The sequence below is a fragment of the Eptatretus burgeri genome, chromosome 11 (genome assembly GCF_056783735.1).
Source record: "Eptatretus burgeri isolate ZD-2024b chromosome 11, Ebu_testis_v1, whole genome shotgun sequence".
NCBI classification, from domain to species: Eukaryota; Metazoa; Chordata; class Myxini; order Myxiniformes; family Myxinidae; genus Eptatretus; species Eptatretus burgeri.
In genome coordinates, this window is record NC_140971.1 from 93487361 (window position 1) to 93509738 (window position 22378).

The following is a 22378-nucleotide window of genomic DNA, read 5'->3' on the forward strand; positions in this document are numbered from 1 at the left end:
ACATAAATGTATCAAGATAATTGAATGGGAAAATTATTGTGTCTTGTGTATTGCTGGCCTACCTTTATGGTGTGGAAATAGTGGCACTGACAAAGAGAGTGACACTTGGCAAAATGGAACGGCACTCGGTAGAGCGCATACCTCCGCGAGGCTGAACGGTATAAATTTTGTATCCCACTGACAGATCAGATCTGAATTCGGACCTTAACCAAAATCAAATCGGCTTGTTCTTGTCACCTACCCAACTCATCCACCTCGTTTTGTCACAGGTCGTCCACAACTTTTACAGATCTCATGCGATACATGGTTTTTGACCCCAACTCTCAATGGTGAAGAATCACATTAAAAAAAAAAAATTGACGTATCCAGATCCGGATTCGAATCTTTACCAAAATTGAAACAATTAGTCCTTGTCAAACACCCAACCTGTCCACAACTTTTTGAGATATCATGCAATTTCGTTTTTAGCCACATCTCTCAATGGTGATGAATCAGTTAAAATTAAATAATTGTTGTATCCAGATTTGGATTCGGATCTTCACCAAAATTGAATCAATTCTTCCCAGCGGAATTCCCAACTTGTCCACCAAGTTTTGTGTGAATTCATTCACAACTTTTTTGAGATATTTTGCTATATATCGTTTTTGGCCCGATCTCTCGATGGTGAAGAATCACTTTAAAGAATTCTCAGATCCAGATTCGGATCTTCACCAAAATTAAGCATTGCTTTCCTTGGCTGGTCACCTACACGGACAAACATTTTCAGAACGATTGCTTGAAAACATTGGCCAAAAATCGTTTGACAGACAGACAAACAAAGACAGACAGACAGTCAAACATGACAGACCAACATACTTGGCAAAAACAAATTTTTTTTCAACAATAACAACAGAGGCTTCATGTCTGTGAGAATTACTTGGACAGGAGGATTGTGGGAGTGATGATGGTGGATATAAGGAGGATGGATGAACTGAGGAAGGAGATTGGTGTGTGGATGAGCTTGATGAAGAGATTGGTGAATTGCCGGCTGAAGTGGGCTGGACACTTGGTGTGGATGGGGGAAGAGAGAATGGCAAAGAGAACAGATAGGTTGAGGGAACAAGGTAGGAGGAAAAGAGGTAGACCGTGGCTGAGATGGGAAGATCGTGTGGGGAGGGATGTCAATAAGGTGGGGGCGGTTGGAGAGTGGAGAGACTTGGTTGAGGTCAGAGGGAAGTGGAGGAGTTGTGTGTTCAAGGCAGGGCAGAAACTTGGTGCCTTATAAAGATAGAGGAAGACGAAGAATATGTTCAGGTCATTTGTAAATTATCTTGTTGCTCACTATATAACTGCTTCAGTGTTCACTGTGTAATATCCGTGCATTCAGAGTGACTCCAAGAAGGGTGGTACTCTGTGTCTCTCAAGTTCAAGGTCACATGTTTGGCTTTTTAACACATGCCTTGATATTGAGCTTCCCTTACAAAAACTTGCTTCGTTTGTTGACAAAGTTGAAGCAGGGTGAAATGACCTGGATGAAAGCCAAACTGAAAATCAGTGATCAGAGAGTTGGAGAAGAAACATCCAAAATCTCTTTCTCATTGTGTTGACAAGAAGATGGCTCCTTTGGTGCAATCCTGGCCTTCCTATATATGGGATACTCATCATGCACTCAGTCTTTGATCAGTTTAGGTTTCCTGTCAACCACAAACCATTACTCACCATGGATAGCAACTCTTTATACGCAACTATCGGGTATGCCTCTTTGCGGTGGTTGTACCCCACAAAGCAAGTCGGGGGCCATATCTTTCCCACTTTTCCCTGCTGCCTGGATTTGTCAGAGCAGCGTGGCCATTGTTGGAGTGATCTCTCTCTCTCTCTCTCTCTCTCTCTCTCTCTCTCTCTCTCTCTCTCTCTCTCTCTCTCTCTGGCTTCACGAAGGCTGGTGTACACCATCTTTGATTGGATGTGAGGTATCTCTGGGTCACTCCTGGGAGCTCGATCGGCTGAGAACCATGCTCCGGGTCAGTTTAGAGAACTGTCTGTGGCCATACAACAACAACAACAACAACAACAACACCAACAACGACGACGACGACAACGACAATGTACTCATATATTGTCATTCTTAATGATGAAAGACTTCAGACACTTATTCACATTTTTGGTTGCTGCATATCAAAGAACCCAGGAATAAACCTTCACTTGGCTGAACTTGTCCTCACTCTCACTGTTTCTCATTTTCTGATCAACTCGAGAAGCACAACCATGAAGGTCTCCATGGGTATTAAAATGTGTTCCAAGTATGCAAATAATTTTGTTGGCCCTATACCCAAATTATTTGGCCACGGCATTGATGACATCTTGCAGTAGACTGAAGCTCAACCTGTTTATCGACTTTATTAGGACTTGATTTCACTTGTGTAATTTCTGATTCTTTTGTCTCTTTTCTAGATATTACCATTTCCATCAGAGAACAGTTCAGTTGCCACTGTTGATTGGAAAATCACTGACTCACACTCTTAATCCTGATTATTTCATTTCATTCTCCCCAATGTCTTCCTCCACTCTCGTCGCCAATGTGTGGCTCTCAACAGAACCCTTTGTTGTCCTCTCCCTGTCAAGACTCTCACTATGTCTTTCGCACTCTCACTTTGTCTCTCCGAAAGGACCGTTTGGAACCCCCCCCCATCCACTTTCTCAACAATCCTCTGGAAGAAGTCGTTTCTTTCAAGCTTCTGGGTCTCACTATCTGCCATGATCTTTCCTGGGAAAGTCACAATTCAAACCTTGCCTCCAAAGCCAGTCGCCGACTGGGAATCCTCCGTCGTGCAAAGTCCTTCCTTGGCCCACCTGAGCTCCTGACCACTTACTAAGCTTTTGTCCGCAGCCTGATGGAGTACTGCTCTTCTCTCGGGGCTGGTGCTCCTGCCTCCCACCTTTCTCGGCTTCATGATGTGGAAAGCAAGGCATTTCGGAACAATGGCATCTCCCGCGATGAGGCTGAGTCTTTGGGCCTCTCACTCTCTCACCACAGGCTGGTGGGTGGTCTTTCTGTCTTCTACCATCTCCTCTCCAGTCTCGCCCCCCCCCTCTGCGATTTGTCCCCACCACATTTCTGCACGGTGCTCAAGGTCCGCCAACAACCCCCTTCTGGTAAAACTACCAAAATCACAAATCACTGCTCACCTTCACTCTCATTCCTCTTTTTCCCCACCTTTGGAATAAACTCCCTCACTCTATTCAATCCCATTCTTCCATCCAGGCCTTCAAAACAGTTGTTCACCACCACCTCTTATCATCCCCCATCCAAATCCTCGATCTTTTTGACCCCCGTTAATCCACCCAAGCCCACCTCCTTCAAATTCCCTGCTTTCCTTCCTGAAAGTCCCTGTAATATCCATCTTGTATTCTCCATGTTTCCCACCCCAATCCCTCTCCCTTCCACAGGTCTCCTAATGTCTGTTCCCTGTTCATTTGTGCTTCACTCTCCCACCCCTCTTGTCTCCTGCTTCTCTTGTTATATAGTCTGTGTGTTAGCTCTTACACGAGCCTCAACAATGTTTACCAAAAAAAAAAAAAGTCGAGTTCTGCTGCAATAATTGCCTTCATTAAGTTTTTTTTCAACAACTTTTTGTTTCTTTGTTACATTTGCTGTCTTGCATGCTGATAAGTACATGAGACAACACCAGACTTAACTGCAGACAAACACAGCCAGTGGGGAGAGCTTGACACAACTTCTTGGGGCACTATTGGTGCTGATGATGCCATCCGATAATGGCATGATGATTCCATTGGGGCACTGTTCGTGCTGATGATGCCTTGTCAGGTCAGGTCAGATTAGGTCTGTGACTTGTTACAGGCACCATGTAAACCTGTACGAACCCGTTCCATGGTCGGGTTGTCAGCGACTAAACTGTCTCCCCCACCAAGTTTCTTGGCGAGGAGGGTGTATGATATGGACACCCAGCAGGATGAAGAACAAAACCTGTCAAAGGGCAGAGGAGCTCCTTGTGAGCCAACGGTCATCCATATATGGTGTCCAGCTGTGTCTGCGGACGTCCTTCTGCAGTTGGGTTACTTTTTATTCGGAGATTGGTGGCAGGATTTGCACTCTGGCCACCGGAAAACCCTTCATTCCGCAAAACATTCCAAAAGCATTAAAAAAAATCTGAAAACCCACTCTGTGGGAGTACCTCATGTGCAGCTGCCCTTCGCAGGGCAGCTCACCATATGACGGGATTGGGGCAAAGCCTTCAGGGCCCCCATTATTTGATGAAAGGAGGGAAACCACGGGGAAACCTTCCCGGGTCAGATGGCGGTAGTGTGTGTCAGGGTGGTGCTGAGGTGTCGTCCACCAGACGACGGTCTGCTTGGGTTAACCTGAGGCGGTCCCTACGGGTGGGTGCCTGGAATGTCCTATCCTTAAAAGAGGATGATCACCTGTCTCTGTTATCATCTGAGATCAAGCGTTTGGACATCGGTATTGCATCTCTCTCTGAGGTTCGTAGACTGGATTGCGGCGAGATCATGGCGGGTGGTTACACCTACTCTTCGTCTGGTTGCTCTGATGGTTACCATGGCCAAGGAGTTGCTGTAACTGTGTCTAATAAACTGACTCCAATGATAATCGAGGTAACACCGGTCAATGAGCGTATTATGAGACGAAGGATTTGTCACTCCTTTGGTGTCATTTCCCTGGTCTCTGAATATGCTCCGACTGAAGCGAGTGACCTCACCGTGAAGGACGCATTCTATGCCACGCTCGAGTCTGTGGTTGATCAGTACCCTAGGTGATATACACTTCTCGTCTTGGGGGATTTCAATGTATTGCCTGGAACTGATAGGGATGGTTATGAGACATGTGTTGGTCCCCTGGGTCTGGAACTGTAAATGAAAATAGCACTAAGTTCCTTAACTTTTCAAGTAGTCATGGAATTAGGTTGGCTGGTTCATGGTTTCAGAGCCCAAAGCTCATCGCTGGACTGGTTATTCCAACGCTGGTGGTGTGGAAAAGTGGATTGACCATTTGCTCGTTGATGGTCACTGGAGGATGATCCAGAACTGCAGGGTCTACCGGAGTGCTCAGTTCCTTAATTCTGACCACAGGCTTGTTGAAGCTACTCTGAAGTTGCACCTTAAATCCTGGAGAATGGTACCATTCCCATCCTTGGCTGGATGTTGGTAAGCTCAGGGATGAGAGAGTAGCTGAGGAGTTTATGAACAGGCTGAGTGGACACTTGGGGGGTCTGGGTGCTTTGGGGGGTCCTGAAGAGTTGTGGAGTGCCTTTAAGACCACCGTCCTTGATGTTGTCGGTGGATGTCTTGGAACTCACCGGAGGGCGAAGAAGAATTTTGTCTCTCAAGGGACACTGGATACCATTGACCAGAGTCGCAGGGCCAGACTGAATGGCAGAGCTGAGCTGTTCAGGGAGCTGAGGCGTAAAACTGTACGTGCGCTGAGGGTGGACAAGGAGGCCGATGTGCGAGGAATCTGTGAGGGGGTAGAGCATCACCTGTGGTCAAGTGATTCTCGTCCTGCTTAGAAAGGAATTTGTGGATTGTGTTCCCCCAAGCGCATCCCTCGGTGGATTGCAGTTGGACCAGACGGTTGTGGGCTCTTGCCAGAGGAGTCTGAAGTGAAGACCCGCTGGGCTGGTTACTTTGAGTGACTGTACAAGGTTGATCCACCAGCTGTCCAGTTGGATGTCACGGGTGTTACAATCCCAATTGCTGACCCTCCAATCAACTGTGGTCCACCTTTGTTTATGGAAACATAGGCTGTGGTGAACCGGTTGAAATGGGGGTAAAGCTCCAGGGATCTGTGGTATCAATGCTGAACTTCTCATGGGTGGTGGAAATGCTGTACTTGTATCATTACATGCAGTTCTGTGCTCTGCCTGGAACACAGGCATTATCACAACTGAATGGAAGAGGGGCCTTGCTCTCCCTCTCTGGAAAGGGAAGGGTGATCGCCAAGACCGCAACAACGACCAAGGGGTGATGCTGCTCTCAGTGCTGGGCAAGGTATTTACTCGGATAATTCTTGATAGGGTTCGCCACCATCTGCTTGAGCACCAGCGTCCAGAGCAGTCAGGCTTTACACCAAAGAGGTCAACGATTGACCGTATCCTTGCTCTTCTTGTCCTCACCGAATGCAGACAAGAGTTTTGGCAGGGGCTGCTTTGCAGCTTATGTTGATCTCTGTAAAGCGTTCGATTCAGTGAATCGGGATGCCCTCTGGAAGATTCTTGGTCTATTTGGGGTGCCACCAAAAGTGATCGATCTGATGTCTGAACAATACTCTGGTACTGAGAATGTTGTGAGATGTGGTGATACCACCTCTGACTTATTTCCAGTTGTTACTGGGGTTCGTCAGGGGTGTGTACTTGCCCCCACACTTTTCAGCACTTGGTTGGACTGGATTCTAGGGAGGATGTCGGAGAGATCAAGCTGTGGTACATTGTTTGGGAATGTCAAGATCTCTGACCTTGATTTCGCAGATGATGCAGTCATCTTTGTGGAGGCTTTGGAGATCCCTTTGGGGGCCCTCGAGGTGCTGAATGAGGAGTCTGAGCCACTGGGATTTTGGGGTTGCTGGGTCAAAACTGAGATCCATGCTTTCAATGACATCTTGGTTTGCTGCTCTCCTGTCTATACCTGTTTCTGGTGAGGATGTTAAGGTCACGGAGAGATTCACTTACCTTGGTGATATTCATGTCTCTGCTGACTGTGCGCCAGAGGTCAACAGACATCTGGGTCGGGCCTGGGGAGTCATGGATTCACTGGATCACGGGGTGTGGCGCTGCCGGTACCTGTGCGGGAGGATGAAAGTCTGAGTCTTCAGGTCCTTGGTGCTTCCAGTCTTGCTCTACAAATGTGAGAGTTGGACTCTGACCAGGGATCTGAGATAGAGACTTAATTCCTTTGGTACCAGGTCTCTTCAGAGAATCCTTGGCTATCGCTGGTCGGACTTTGTTTCCAACGAGCAGTTGCTGAGAGAGACTCAAATGAGATTTGTTACCTGCATGGTCCGTGAGCATCAGCTGCGGCTGTATGGACATGTGGCTCGTTTTCCTGATGTGGATCCTGCTCACCAGATTCTCTCAGCGAGGGAGCCTCGTGAGTGGAGGAGGAGGCCAATGGGCCGACCATGTGCCTTGTGGTTGCAGTAGGTTGATCAGCATCTCAAGGAGATGGGGATGGGCCAGGAATCTGCTTGGGGGATGGACAGACAGTGGCCCCTGGAGTTCCGGAGGAAAGTGGACGCAGCGACACGCTACTCCGGCACATGTTCCCACACCTGACCTGATGCCATCTATTTGACGTCTTTTTTGTCTCTGCACAGTCAGCGTTGCAGATAGAGGAAATTTTTTCCTCCTCTTGGATTCCAAACCATGGGGTTTTGCCTGTGCTCTATCCTTTAAATGCAGAATGTCACACAAGGAGGCAGCACATTCCATTTTCAAAATCTGTAGTACGAGTCAGCCAGGGTCAAAATTGAACCGCAAACCTCCCAGACTCAGAGCAGGTGCTCTAACTATAATGCCACAGAGTCTGCATGTTTGCCGTATCTTTCCACACACCTCTGTATTTTTGTCGCGAGTTTAAATATTTTAATTCCAACATACAATTCCTTCTGAAAAACCTCACAACTCCTCGTGAAATGCCATTGCTTACTTTACAATGCAAAGTTAGGTAAACTTTCTGACCTTTAATCAAGACGTGCAAGACAGGTGCACAAATTAGTTTAGAACATTATTGAAAGCACAGGAAGGAACAGCACACATTATTGCTGGGAATCACCTTTTTGGAATTTCTTTTCCACAGCAGAGTGTCAGTGAAATGGAGATTGCCTTTGATTTCACTGTTATTCGTGGACTTGTGCTCACTGAAGTAATAGCCAACATTTTTCATGACAATTTTCCCATTGCTTGAGCGTTGCCAGTTCTTTAGGTTGTAGCGAGCGTATGGATCACCATCCTCATTAAATTTAAAATGATGTCCGTAAATGTTAAAATCAACGTTTTTGAGATATTTCATCACCTGAAAAAGATAAAATGTGCAATCAATGTGAAGTTTGAAACACAATGCGAAGTTTATTTCAAGGAGAATACCAATCACACTTACGGTCAATTGAAAATTACAATTGGAATTGAACTCTTAATTTTGTTTGTAATTGACTGCAGATCAGCCTTTTTATACCCTATATTACCAAAAGTGTTTGGACAATAAGGAAATACACTACCCCCTCCCCCCCCCACCCCTAAAGTAGTAAATTGCATCAAAGACATGAGTGCAGTTGTTTAAATGGTCATAAGACATCAAGATTGTTTTTTTTTTATCATGGTGTCCATTTCGTTTTTACCTCCGCCACCGAAATGGGATGAAGATTATATTTTCACCACTGTTTGTCTGTCTTTGAGCAGGATATCTCAAAAAAACGTTATGGACGGATTTGGATGAAACTTGGTGGACAGGTTGGGTGTGTGTCAAGTTTGAAGTGATTACAATTTGGTGGAGATCCAGATCTGGATTCGGTTCAGGGAATTTTTTAAGTGATTCTTCACCATTGTTGAGAGATTGGGACAAAAACGATACACCCAGCACAATATGGACGGATTGGGCCAAAATTTGGACAGATTGGGTGTGTGACAAGGACAAATTGATTCGATGTTGGTGAAGATCCGAATCTGGATACGAGAACTTTTTTAATTTTCTCAGTGATTCTTCACCATTGAGAGATAGGACCAAAAACGACATATCGAATGATGTTTCAAAAAGTTGTGCACGGATTTGGACAAAACTTTGTGGATGAGTTAGGTAGGTGAAAAGAACAAGCCAATTGGATTTTGGTTCAGGTACGGATTGCAGATCCAGCCTATCAGTGGAATACAAAATGTAAACTGTCCAGCCTGGCAGAGGTATGCACTCCACTGAATGCCATTCTAGTTTCCAAATCTCTTTCCTTTTCCTGCAATAAGCCCCTTATTATGTTCTGAATCTTACGTCTACCTACACATATGTATGCATAAAAGACTTTTTTTGACCGCGATACATTTGGTCGTTACCTATCCAATCGCACCCAAACTTCAAACTTGACAGAGGGATGAAGGGTCACACAATGGAGGGTGTAGCGATTTAACCTCCCCCCCGCCCCCCACTCCATCCCCAAAGGAGGTTTGTGCCTTGCATGAACTATGTGTTGAGGTGTATACAGTGTCTTCAGAAAGTATTCACACCCTTTCACTTTTTCACTTTTTGTTACGTTGCAGCCTGAATTTAAAAGCCATTAAATTTAAAAAAAGTTTGTCACCGATCTACGCAACATACCCCTGAAGGACAAAGTGAAACCATGTTTTCAGAAATATTTAAAAATTAATTAAAAGTGAAAAGCTGAAATGTCTTGTGTCAATAAGTATTCCACCATCTGTCAATACTTTGTAGGAGCGCCTCTGGCAGCGATTACAGCTTCTAGTCTTCTTGGGTATGTCTGTATTAGCTTTGAATATCTGGATTTGGGGATTTTCTCCCATTCTTCCTTGCAAATCCTAATCTGGTGTTCGTTTAGCAGTTAGGGTGGTGGCTTTGGATCCTAGGGTCCTGAGTTCAAGCCCTGTTTTCCGCTAAATTAACACCAGGGAGTTGACTCAGCCTGTCATCCTTCTGAGGTCGGTGAAATGAGTACCAGTGTAGCAGTCAAAAGGCTGCACACAAAGGGAAGGGGTATTGACGGATTTATTAAAATCTGGTATTGGTGTGGAACAGGCATGATGGGCTAAATGTCCTCAGTAGGGTGGATTTACTGATTCTGGCTCACTTTTCCCCATGTAAATGAATGGGGGATTTTCAGCGATTCCCTTTTTTTTTCCCTAAAAATAAACCCCCTTTTTATCCGTTTTTCCCTGCTGTGCAGGGGTTTGGTTTTATGGTCGGATGCCCTTCCTGGACGCCTCTTACAACACAGGGATATGGTACACCTATTCTAACCGGGGCATACACCGGGACCAGTATACTGGTACTCATTTCGCCGACCGCGGAAGGATGACAGGCTGAGTCAACCCCCTGGTGTTAATTCAGCAGCTGAGCGGGATTCGAACTCGGGACACTGGGATCCCAAGCCGCCACCCTAACCACTAAGCCAACACCAGGCTTTGTATATATATATAACCAGGCTATCCCAAGGTATATTTATTTGTCTCCCCTTTAACCTGGAGGTTGATCAGCTCACTCATTGAACCTATAAAGATTTGTTCATTCTCAAATTCCTTCAATAGTTTAATTTTCTTTGCACAATAATCCCCATCTAAAATATTGACAAACAAAACATTTGAATCTTTATATTTTTTTAAGATACCCCTTTTGTGCCATTACGAAATGATAAACTTCTCTTAATGATCTCATCTGACCACCTCCTGAGCCACATATCATTTTGAGATTATAGTAAATTGTTTTTTCATTGTTCAATTGATAACCATCAAAGTTTTCAGTCCATTCAAGGATATTCATTTTTTTCTTTACATCCTCTAACTTACTACTTTTTAAATTGATTCGCTTATTTGTTTTATTTACCTTTGTTTTAGTTATTTTTTCAATAAGACTTATTTGATATTTTTCACATTCATTATGTTTTCCATTTATATACCAAGACTGAGATTTTCTCCACTCTTTAGTTTGATTAATACTTGGTTTAACCATTTATATATTGTGAAAAAACGCGGCGGTAGCCCTTAAAAACCCTAACCCTTCTTCCCATCGTTAAAACGCAATCTATTTTATACACTCTATCATACAATATCCATATGGAACACAATCTATTCCATTATCTAAAATAAATCTCTTATCATCAAAGGCTCCTAATGCCTTTTTATTTACTTCTTCACTATATATGTTATGTTTATAACTTCTTATTGTATTCATTTTCCTGTATTCTTCTTTCTTATTCATCAAACAATTATAATAATTTCTAAAAGTTATTGATTTCTTTATTACATATTTCTTTATTCCTTTAACCTCTTATCAATCTGATCACCATACTTATAAGCATATGCCTTTGCTCTCAATCCAATAAACTCACTCATTACTTTTCCACCCAACTCATCCTTAAACTTACCAATAACCTTTTCATTCTTTTGGAAAATAACTCACTCTTCTTGCTGAAATTACTTGTATCATATACTCCAATATTTTTCTTCATATCTTCATAAACATCATCAGTTTTTATATCTAGGATAAAACTATCAGTGTCCATATACAACAATGAAACATTTTCACCATACTCTTTCTTTAAGTCATTATACAAATAATCATACATCAATATCTTTGATAAATCAAGAACTGCTGTTCCAATATAAATTGGTTTATCCATTACAATACTTTCCTTTTTCATATGAATTGCAGAAAAGTTCTCTGAAAAAACCTCTTCTCTCTCAAAACTTGGTTTATTTATCAATCTCGAAGCTTCTTTCCAAGATGTTGCTAATCTAATGTTTTGCCTGTTTCTAACATTTTCCATAGTCTTTCCAAATACAGCATTATTCATTAATTTATAAAAGTCCCCTTCAAATTTTACTTTTGTATTTGCTCTCATATCTGTATTGAATTGAATATACTTTTTCACCCAAGGACTTTGTATAAATTTTTAAAACTCTATGAATTTTAGCTACTCTCAATCCTTCTCTCAAAAACTGTTTTAAGCTTCTCTGATGTAAAAACATATCCCTCTTTATCATAGAATGTTGTTAATAACTTTTCTGTTGATTTGCCTTTAATATTAAAACTTTTATGATAATCACTGAACCATTCTTTCTTTGGGGTTTCTTTCTCACATGCAAAAGGAAGGTCTTTATGCTTATTATGAAGAACACTCGGGTACCTCAAATCAACTTCAAAATAATAACCTTCTTCTTCGTCATTCAATTCCTCTTGAGAAGAAATAACAATATTCATCAAAGCCTTTTCATAATCCTTTTCTTCCACCCACTCTAATTTACCATAAGGTAGAGATTGAGACATTGCCCATCCATACAAATTATTAGCATCAAAATACATCAAATAATTACTATCTTTTTCACTATCATAATTTGGAAGATATTTATTATTTGCTTTAGCATATCTTTTTGAACATACTTGTGATATTCCACCTCTCTTGGACTTCTCAATCATCAAAAGCATATCCACATCACTGATTAAATCTATATCTTGTTTTGTCATTTTCAACATTGCACTCCAAGCTAAACCAGGAGCTGTGAAATAGTGGGCAGGGTCTAATCCATAACAATTTTTATTATGACAGAGTGTTCTAAAAGCCTCAAACACATCAGCTAACAATAAAACATCTGTTTTTAGATATAAATCGTGATATTCTCCAAGGTTCTTTATCTTAAATAATTTCCATATTTCTTGTGCGTGTTTATATTCCTTATCACTTATCTCTTCTTCATAAAGGTTATTATAGAAACTTTCTTTTGATGGAAGTTGTGTTTCTTTAAATCTCATAAATGAATCCATATAATCATAAGGATAAATTCCCTTATACTTGTAAGAATTTTCTCTTTACTTTGAATTTCATTCCTTGTTTGAATTTCCTCTCTCGTAAGAATTCCTTCTTTAATCAGAATTTCATCTTTAATCTGAATTTCCTCTTTAGTTAGAATTTCATTCATTGTTCGAATTTTCTTTATAATTAGAATTTCATCTTCAGTTAGAATTTCTTCATTAATTAGAGTTTCCTCTTTACTTTGAATTCTCTCTTTAATCTGAATTTCCTCTTTAGTGAGAATTTCCTCTTTTGGAAAGAATGAATTAAGATTTGGAAAAGAGTCCGTGGAGCTTAGATTTGATGCGAGGTAGGCTAGTGGTGTTCCCATAAACTTGTAAGAATCTAGAAACCTAATACGAGTTAAAGGTTTTGTGAATATCATTTTGAAAATGAAATATACTTTTGACTTGTGTTTGTTATGGCAGAAATATTCCCTGGTGTTTTTGAAAGTTCATTTATAAATAGATGTGTATCATAGTTGGCGCTGTTGTGAAGAAAGACTGGAATAAAAGAAGGTAATTTATAATTAAGATTACAACAGGAATGAGCGGGACCTCTATATTTACCAGTAAGATGACAATGGTCTCTAACTTTAGACTCCTTAATTTCCCCTCACAAATATGACAGATATTGTTCATTCTAAATTCTAATTTTTCTTCTTTGGTTAATTTCATCGGTTCATTTGTTTCTTTCATTAATTTAGTGAGTCTTATACAATCCTTTTCTAATCGTTTTACAAACTCTTGTGAAGCATTTTTTCCACGATAATGTTCAAGTTTGTTATACTTTTCTCCAACAGATGATTTGATATAATAACAGAAACCACAAGGAATATGTTTTTGATATTTATTTGTATATGGTTCTTTGGATTAGGAGAAGCAGTATTTATCTTTTTAAGGATACACTCAAAATCAGCGTATATCACAAATGGGTGCATGATAGATTTATTATAATCTTCAAAAGAAATCTTTTCACCAGGTTTAGGCATTGTAATTACAGCTGATTTATGATTACTACAATATTTTGAATGTTGTTCTAATCGTTCTTTTGTATGAAATGAATTAAGACATCGCTTACAAGGATATATTTTGTTTGCTGTTCTGAATACCTGAGAAGAGATTAATCTTGATAAATTATTGATGTATGTGTAATGTGAATTCTTTCCAACACTAAAATATAAAAGATCAATGTGTGTTTCTTCATTTTTATAGTTGTTTGAAATTTTTAATATTTGAACTTTGTTTGTATCCGTTAATCCATATACATTAATAGAAAGATTATTCTTTTTCTCAAATTTAGGAATATCTGTTAGTGGCATTGGGAATTTAAAATCTTTAATGTCCAAGGTATTCTCATATTTCATATATTGTTTTACTCTTTCTGAATTACATTTTGGTGGATGTAAGTGAGCAAGAACAGACCAGAGAAAACATTTATTATCATTGTTCTTAATATTAACAACTGCCTTCTTTAGTTTTATTTCTTTTGGTAATTCAATATAAGAAGAAGCTTTAAGAGGGTTTGATTTTAGAATGTGTATATCTAAAAAGATGATTTTTTTAATATTGAATCCACTTCCTACCACTGTATTATCAACATCCTCCTCTTGTCTTGATAGTTCTTCATAAACCCCACTATTCAAAAAATCTTGAAATGATGTTATAAAATGAAGATCTGTTCTCATATAAGGAGTTTGTTCTTCATCTTGTCTTTTCATATTCATTTTCACTCCCATATAAAACTTTAAAGTTTTCATTTCTTTTAATGTCTTTTTAATAAATTTTTCAACATCGGGTTTCACTATTTCAATTGATTCAGCTATTGATGATGGACCGGGTTCTCCAAATTGAAAAATCCTTATTTTTATATGCCCTTTAAATGCCCCATCAGTGTTTTCAATATAATAGTCTCCCTTTACTTTAAACTCATTTTTCTTGTGTTTTTGTGATTGAAGATGTTTATTATAACTACTCTTCAAAACATCCTTTGAACAGATATCACAATGTTTTCTTTCCAACTCAAGAGGAGATATTTTATGAAACAGATTAAATGTGTGTTTGTTGGTTCGGAGGTGTTTTCTATAATGTTTATATTCGTGATTACAAACATCGCAGTACGTTGTATTCACCATATTTATAGAATAAAACTTTGCTTAAACTAAAATTTTCTTGATGAAAATTTCGTTTTGTTTTACAAGGTGAATCTGTGCTTAAAACCATTTTATCCTCCAACTTTTTCACTTAATAAATACAATGTTTCAAGACACAAAAGACAAGTTTCAATCAATCTCTTCATCTGTTAAAGATACTGAGAAATATGTCAAGGATGTAAAATTGAACAAAGATAAATATAACAACTATTGGATAAAAACTATTATGGTAAATAATATGAGTTCTTCAATTTCCTTCAGTGGAAGGGCTTTTAGTATACCTGGTAGAACATCAATTAAAGTATCTCTAACAAAAGTTTCTCCTCTCCTTCTAGTAATATATTCAAAACTAGAAAAAGCAATGAAACAAGAAAAAGTATCAAAGAACAAAAACCTTATGGATGAAGCTTTAGAAAGAAAAGATAAGACCATCTGTAATATGCAAGGAGAAATTTGTATTTTTTTCAACAACCCTAAAGATGTAAATCCTGATGAAATAAAGGATGTTAATATATCAGGTGAAATGACATTTCGTTCAATAGTAGTTAAAGATAATTTTAAAATTACCTTTAATATAAAAATGTTGTCGTTGAATCTGATAATGAAAAAAAGTATATCGATATCGATGGTAATATACAACTGAAAGTATAGATGAATTTCAGTTTAAGTAAAGTTTTACTTTATAAATATGCTAGACTTTCCTGATTCTCCATATGACAAATTTGAGAATTGTCCATGCGTGTGAAAGACGGGGATTAAACACAGAGTCAAAAGCCTATAAACAATGTATATTCTGTGATTATCGTCTAATTAATGATAATAAAAAATATAAAAAGGAAAATAATTCTTTTAGATTTACACCAAAAATGAATTACTTTACAAGATTGATTAGAGAAATGAATGTAAAGTATGAGGATGATAACACACCTTTCCTTACAAGGGAAGAAACTGAACGTATAAGAGAAATGTTCAAAGGATTGTTGTTGTATATTATTCATGGATGTAATTTTCAGGGAAATATCAACACAAGATATTGTATAAATAAAATAATGGATTATCTTGAAATTAAACCTGAACTTAGGATAAAATATAGAGTTTCTAAAAAAGCCAATAATAAATTAAATAACCTGTTTTTCAAATATATAAATGAATGATTTTTTACCTATTTGGGAAAATAAGATAAAATTTAACAACCATAAAAATCTCCCAAATTCATTAAGATGTCTCATAGTTGGTTCAAGTGGATGTGGAAAAACCTGCTTACTTTTAAAAATGCTCCTCACTCCCAACTTTTTAGATTATGACAATTTAATAATTTTCACAAAGTCGAGTTTTCAACCAGAGTATCAACTACTCTCACAAGGTTTTAATGCTGGTCTTCAAAAAGAAGATATAATCGGTTTATTTAAACGTCAAAAAAACCTAAATGATTATAACATTGAAGATATAATTCAACTATTTTGTGATACACAGAGATGTAAAAAGAAATCAAATCCTATAACTTGTATTCTTAGTGATAATACGGATGATATACCGTCTCCCAAGATTTGGATAAATCAAAAAAGAACCTCGTTATCTTTGATGATTGTGTTAATGAGAGAAACCAAACGGTAATGGACAGCTACTACACAAGAGGGAGACATTCTTCTTGTAATTGTATTTATCTTAGTCAATCGTACTTTCAACTTCCTCGCTGCTCCATCAGAAACAATGCTAATACTTTTATTTTATTCAAGTTAAATTCAATAGATATCAATAATTTTTGGAGAGATAATTGTTCTACATTATGTAGTAAAAAGAAATTTGAGGATTATATGAAGCACACGACTGAAAAATATAAATATATTGTTGTGAAACAAGATGAGATATTAAGGGATATATTTTTTGTTTTATAACAATTACATATATAAATGACAACTATTATTATAAATCTTGTGGGTAAATCTGCTTCTGGAAAAAACTTTCATAAATCAAGGTTCTTGTGTAGTACAAATGAGAATATTGTAAATTTACTTAAAAAACACCCCGTGATACGCATTGTATCAACAACAACTAGAGCAATAAGACCTGGAGAAGTAAAAGGTGAAGATTATCACTATATTTCAGTGGAGGAACATATGCGATTGAGGAATGAAGGTCAAATGTTTGAGGAGGTTTCTCTTGGTACAACAAAATATTCACATTGTAAGAGTGAGTTAAGGAAACTAAAATCTGGTGGTGTTGGGATATTAGAAACTAATCCAGAAGGAACGAGACAAATTATTAAACATCTGAGCGGAGTGAAGATTTTATCATTCGGTTTTGATGTTGATGAAGAAACTCAACGCAAACGTATGAAAAGCAGAGATGCAAGTATTAGTGAAGAAGAAATTACAACTCGCATTAATGTTAATAAAGAATTTGATGAAATATTTAAAGAAAAGGATTTATTTGAACACATCTACTTGAATGATGAAGAAAAGGAAAATTTCCCTGTTGATCTTTACAATTCATTAAATGATATTTTACAATAAATAAATGGATGCAAAAGAAAGAGCAAGAAGATTTAAGGAACATCAAGAGTTGGTTTCAAAAGTTGTAAAACAGCAGGAAGACATAAAGAAGAAACGCAGACAGAAACTAACGGGCGAAGAAGCATTTGAAAGAAACGAGAAATTTTTTAAACCACTTTTAAAAACTTCCCAAGAAAAAATGAAAGATGTTTCCACAGTTCCCACAGTAGAATATACTCCTAGAAAGCTTCAAATGTTAAAAGATTTCAGTCAAATGACGGAGGAAGAATTAGAGCATTTAGGAGAATTAGAATATGATGATGAAGGTTTATTTCAACAACTGGAAGAGATTAATCAACCCCCTGATTATATTGTGAATGCTGTTCAAAACAATGAATATTCAGCGGATTCAAAAACCAAAGCAGGACTCATTCCAACAGAACAACCAGCAATATTTCATCTTGTTAAAGAAAAGGTATTGATATTTAATGATGAATTAAGGTTCTTAAGTTCTGCTCAACCCCTGTTAAACTAACTCCGAGATTAATGTTTCTTCTCACAAAAGATGGAAGACAAGGTTCAACTGTGAGGGATGAATCAAAGTATATTGATAAACCATTGGATATGGAAAATAATGATGATAGAGTATATATTGATTTGCTGAACACTCTAAATTATAAGGTTATTCTTTCTGGTAAAAGTAGGAAGAATGAGAAGGAGAAACACATTATTCAGGCTTTAAGTATCCTTGGTTCAGGTGTTAGTTTTCTTCCAAATGACCCATCGCAATTAGTTAATAGACTGTTATTGTTGTTAGGCAGTCAGAAGGCTGGAAATAACAATTGTTTTAATGAAGCATCAGCCATTTTAGACCAGTTGATGAACATGAAAATAATTAATAAATATCAATATAAAGACATTTTTTCTCATATTAAATAAGATGAGAAGCACAATCCTTAGTTTCAATTTCACAACAAAGCGACCACACATCTTCATTCCCATACCCACTACAACTTGACACAACAAAAGAATATGAGGCATCTTTATTGTCCATGGAAACTTATAATACCTTATTTAATATAACTGATAAAAATGACAAGTTTAGTTATAATCCCGGAAGTGGATACAAAACGATAACAGTCTCACCCGAACCATATGAGATTTCTCAAATATCTTCCGAAATTGCTCGTCTTATGAAAGAACAGGGTGATGAACCAAAAAATATTGTTATAAACATTCAAAAACATACTTCAAAATCAACGATTAAAGTTAAAAATAACTACAAGGTTGATTTCACAATTGATAATTCATTTAGAGAGTTATTGGGTTTCTCCTCAAAAAAGATTGAAACTAATGGGACGTTTTACAGTGATAATGTCATTCAAATATCCTCAGGAATAAATTCGGTGTTAATTCACTGTGATTTGATTGATGGTGCTTATAATGATGGAAAAAAACAAATACAATATTTTCATTCAGTGCATACTCAACCCCAATTGGTTATAAATTTAATATGGAACCTAAAAATTTGGTTTATCTACCTGTGTCAGGAAAAACCATACACAGAGTAAATTTTAGGATAACCGACCAAGATAATCGTGTGATTTCTTTTAATGGAGAAGTTATATCCATCAGAATTCACCTACGTGAAGTTTTCCAATAAATAAATACGATGGTTATTGTGAGGAAACACGAGTTGGGAAAATATAAAATAATTACAGGGGATGGGATGTTCCTTTCCCCATACTACAAGGGTGAAGGTATGTATCTTGGTAGAGGATACTATAAACCTAAGAGACAAAGGGGTGTTGGACATCAATTTAGAGGAGATGGGATAATTGATACTCTCATGGGTATTGGTTCAACTATTCTTAAACATAAAGATCTAATTGGTTCAACTGCTTCTGCTGTGGGAAATGTAGCAGGTGCTGTAAAGAGTATAAAAGATGCTCAGAAGGAATCTCATAAATTACAAGCAATAAAAGAAATTAAGAAAGGCAAAACTCAGTTGTCCCCCCAAGAACGACAGAAAATAATTCAAATACTTGGATCAGGGTTTCAAAAGTTTTAACATCTTTTTTCCTAAATAAATACAAGTATGGAAGCAATTGATAGTATCTATGATTTGGATGATACTATTATTATCTCAAACTCCACTAAAAAAGAAGATTACTTCAAGGTAAATGCAATAACTGGAACAGACTGGAATACGAATGGTACAAAAAGTTTTGAAATAAATAATCAACAAACCTATTTGAATCTCTCCGAAAGTTTCTTGTTGTGTAAATTTAAATTCACTCAAACTTGGACTAAAACAAACGCTACACTTGTAAATGATTTCTTCTGGAAAATGTTTGATAGTGTGCGTTTGTATATTGGAACACAAGAAGTTGAAGCGGTTGATTATGTCTCTGCTGTATCTGAAATGATAAAATTTACACTCTATACATTCAGTGATAGAATGGGAAAGGGGTCTGTCGAAGGTTTTATTCCTGATATGTCAACGGGAACAAACACAGACCCTGGGTATACTCAAAGGAAAGGAATGTATAATGATGATACAAAAGCAGAAAATAGTTTTACTGTGGCGGTTCCTCTTAAAGGTATATTTGGATTTTGTGATCATGATAAAGTTCTGTATGGTCTTAAAATTAGATTTCAACTACAAAGGAATGATAATGAAAATAGATTGCTTTTTGGTGTTGGTAATGCTTTTGGTGATCAGAATAAATTTGTAATTGAGGAGATGAGTTGGTATATCAGTGAATATACTCCTAATCTTAAAACAGAAGAGATGTTGAATCGAAGACTTAACTCAAAGAAACCACTCAGTGTATCATACCTCAAAGAAGATGTCAACACGTTAAACTCAATCAAACTACTTACACGTGGAATTTGGGTGTTCTGGAAGGAAAGCCACGATATCTGTGGATCATTTTTAAAAAGCCAGATGGTGATACTGCGACTGATAAGAATAATGCATTGAGTGATAATGCTCAGGTGAAACAACTTCGCGTTTCTCTAGATGGAACATATTATCCACGAGATAGATTGGAAATTATTTTGGAAAAAATGATTTTGCCTAAGCATACAAGTCTTACCAAAAGGTGTGTGAAAGTAATGGAAATAAAGAACCTATTTTGGATATGACAGCTTTGAAAAGTTTGTATACAATCTATGCGTTTGACCTGAGTGCACAAAAGGAAACTATAAAGTCGAATCGAGTGGATACTTCCCTATACATTGAAAGAGGAGAGAGTGAAGAAGTTGATACATATTGTTTGCTTTTGGAAGAAACAGAATTGCAGATTAATACAGATAATGGTGTGATGATTAGTCTCACATAATTTTTTGTTAAATAAATGAGTGGCAAAGTACCAACTGGGGTATATGTTAATCAAATCAATCTTCATAAACTATCATCTTGTGTTCAAAATCAAAAGCCTTGTACGATTAACGTTAATACAATTCAGAGAAAAGGAGCAGTAAGAATTGATGTTTTTGCTCACAAGAGAACAGGTTAAAATCTTGAATGACACTGGCTCACTTAAAATTAAAATGACAAAACCAATGTTGAAAAAATATTCAATAAGAGAGACGAGTGGAGGATTTCTCCCATTTCTAATTCCTTTATTTGCTGGTTTAAGTGCGGTTGGAGCATTGACGGGTGGTATTTCAACAGCGGTGAAAACTGCCAACGAAAGGAAGGCTCAACTCCAGGCTCAAAAGAATTGGAAAGACATAACAAAGAGTTGGAGAAACAAATTAGTGGAAGTGGCGTAATTGTATATTTTGCTGAAAAACTTGAAGGTCTGCCTGATAAAGCGAGATTGTTAGTTGGAGATATGCTTTCTTCTATTGCACAAGCAGGTGTAAAATTAACGAAAAGAGGTAATGGATTATATCTTTCTAATAAATAAATGAGCATTGATGAGTGGTTGAAAGAATTTGGAAAGAATACAACATCAAATTTACAACTTGCCAAATATTGTAAGAAATTAAAAATTCAAAATGTGGTTATTTGTATGAGAGATGAATTAACAAATGTGCCGAAACATACAAAGAATATTATTATGAACTTAGAAGATAATAATGGGAACGGTTCTCATTGGGTTTGTATTTTTAATAATCAAGACAAATATTATTTTGATAGTTTTGGTCTTCCACCACCTGTTGAAGTCATAAAATTCTTACAGAATGGTGTTTATCAAACATTTCAAGTCCAAGAATTAAATTCCAAGTGTTGTGGTCAATTATGTCTATATGTGTTATTTCAACTCAACAAAAATAAAAAATTTTATGATATTATTTTTAATCTAATATAAATGACTTATGTTGGTAAAGATGGTTCTATCTTTGGTGTATCTCAAGAACTGGATATTGATTTATCAAATTATTATACAAAGGCACAGGCTGAACGACATAAATATAATATAAACCAAAATATTAACATGAAAAATGCTTTTAAATTAAAAAATTATCCAAGCCCGACTGACGCGAATGACTTGGTGAGATTAAGCGATTTATCACAATATATATACTTAAATAAAACGGCTGTGTATTCCAAAGATACAGAAGTGTTGATATTATCTCCAGGTCATACAGAATTCACAGTTCGAATTAAAATAAATTTTTATAAAGAAGGGCGTATCGTTTGTATGAGAATAGAACAATGGGGGTATGATATGAATGATTTAGGGTATAATTGGTCATTTAAAATTAACCTCGAAGACCTGGAACAATTAAATCAGTCTCGTAAGGAAGAATATTATCCACTTGGTATCGAGAATGAGTTTTGTGGGTCCACGATTAGTAAACAACAAATAAAAGAATTTAATAAGGGCAAATATAATAATGGTTTTGCCCTTGTTTATCTCATGAAAACAGAAAAACAGGATTATATATAATAAGTAAGGAAATACAAAATGATTTAACTATGGGAAGATGGGGAGGTGTTTCGTGCCATAATATTATTCTAACATATATTTCTAATACATAAATGACAGCAAGAAGGCTTCAAGAAAATTATCATTTCTGTGTCCAAGCATACCTTCAAGAAAAGGGTATTCGGTATTTTAATAAATATGTTCTACAACATAAGAATGAGGTATTTTCAATAAAAGATTGGCATTATGCTGATGTTGATAAACCGACAACTTTAGATTTAATTAGAATGTTAAATAATGAAAAAATTATAAAGTTAAGAAAAGGTAAGGCTCT

The 22378-nt window shown here is 37.3% G+C and overlaps 1 protein-coding gene and 1 long non-coding RNA gene across 4 annotated transcripts in view; one reads left to right on the forward strand and one right to left on the reverse strand.

Moving 5' to 3' along the window:
* The window catches only part of LOC147017673 (uncharacterized), a 91603-nt gene that overhangs the window by 52477 nt on the left and 16748 nt on the right, over positions 1–22378 (forward strand). The window lies entirely within an intron of this gene.
* LOC147017675 (extracellular calcium-sensing receptor-like) overlaps positions 1–22378 on the reverse strand; it is a 57514-nt gene that overhangs the window by 11142 nt on the left and 23994 nt on the right. The window contains exon 4 of the mRNA XM_085847432.1: positions 7783–8022. Coding sequence (XP_085703558.1) covers positions 7783–8022 — 240 coding nt within the window. The remainder of the gene's footprint in view (positions 1–7782; positions 8023–22378) is intronic.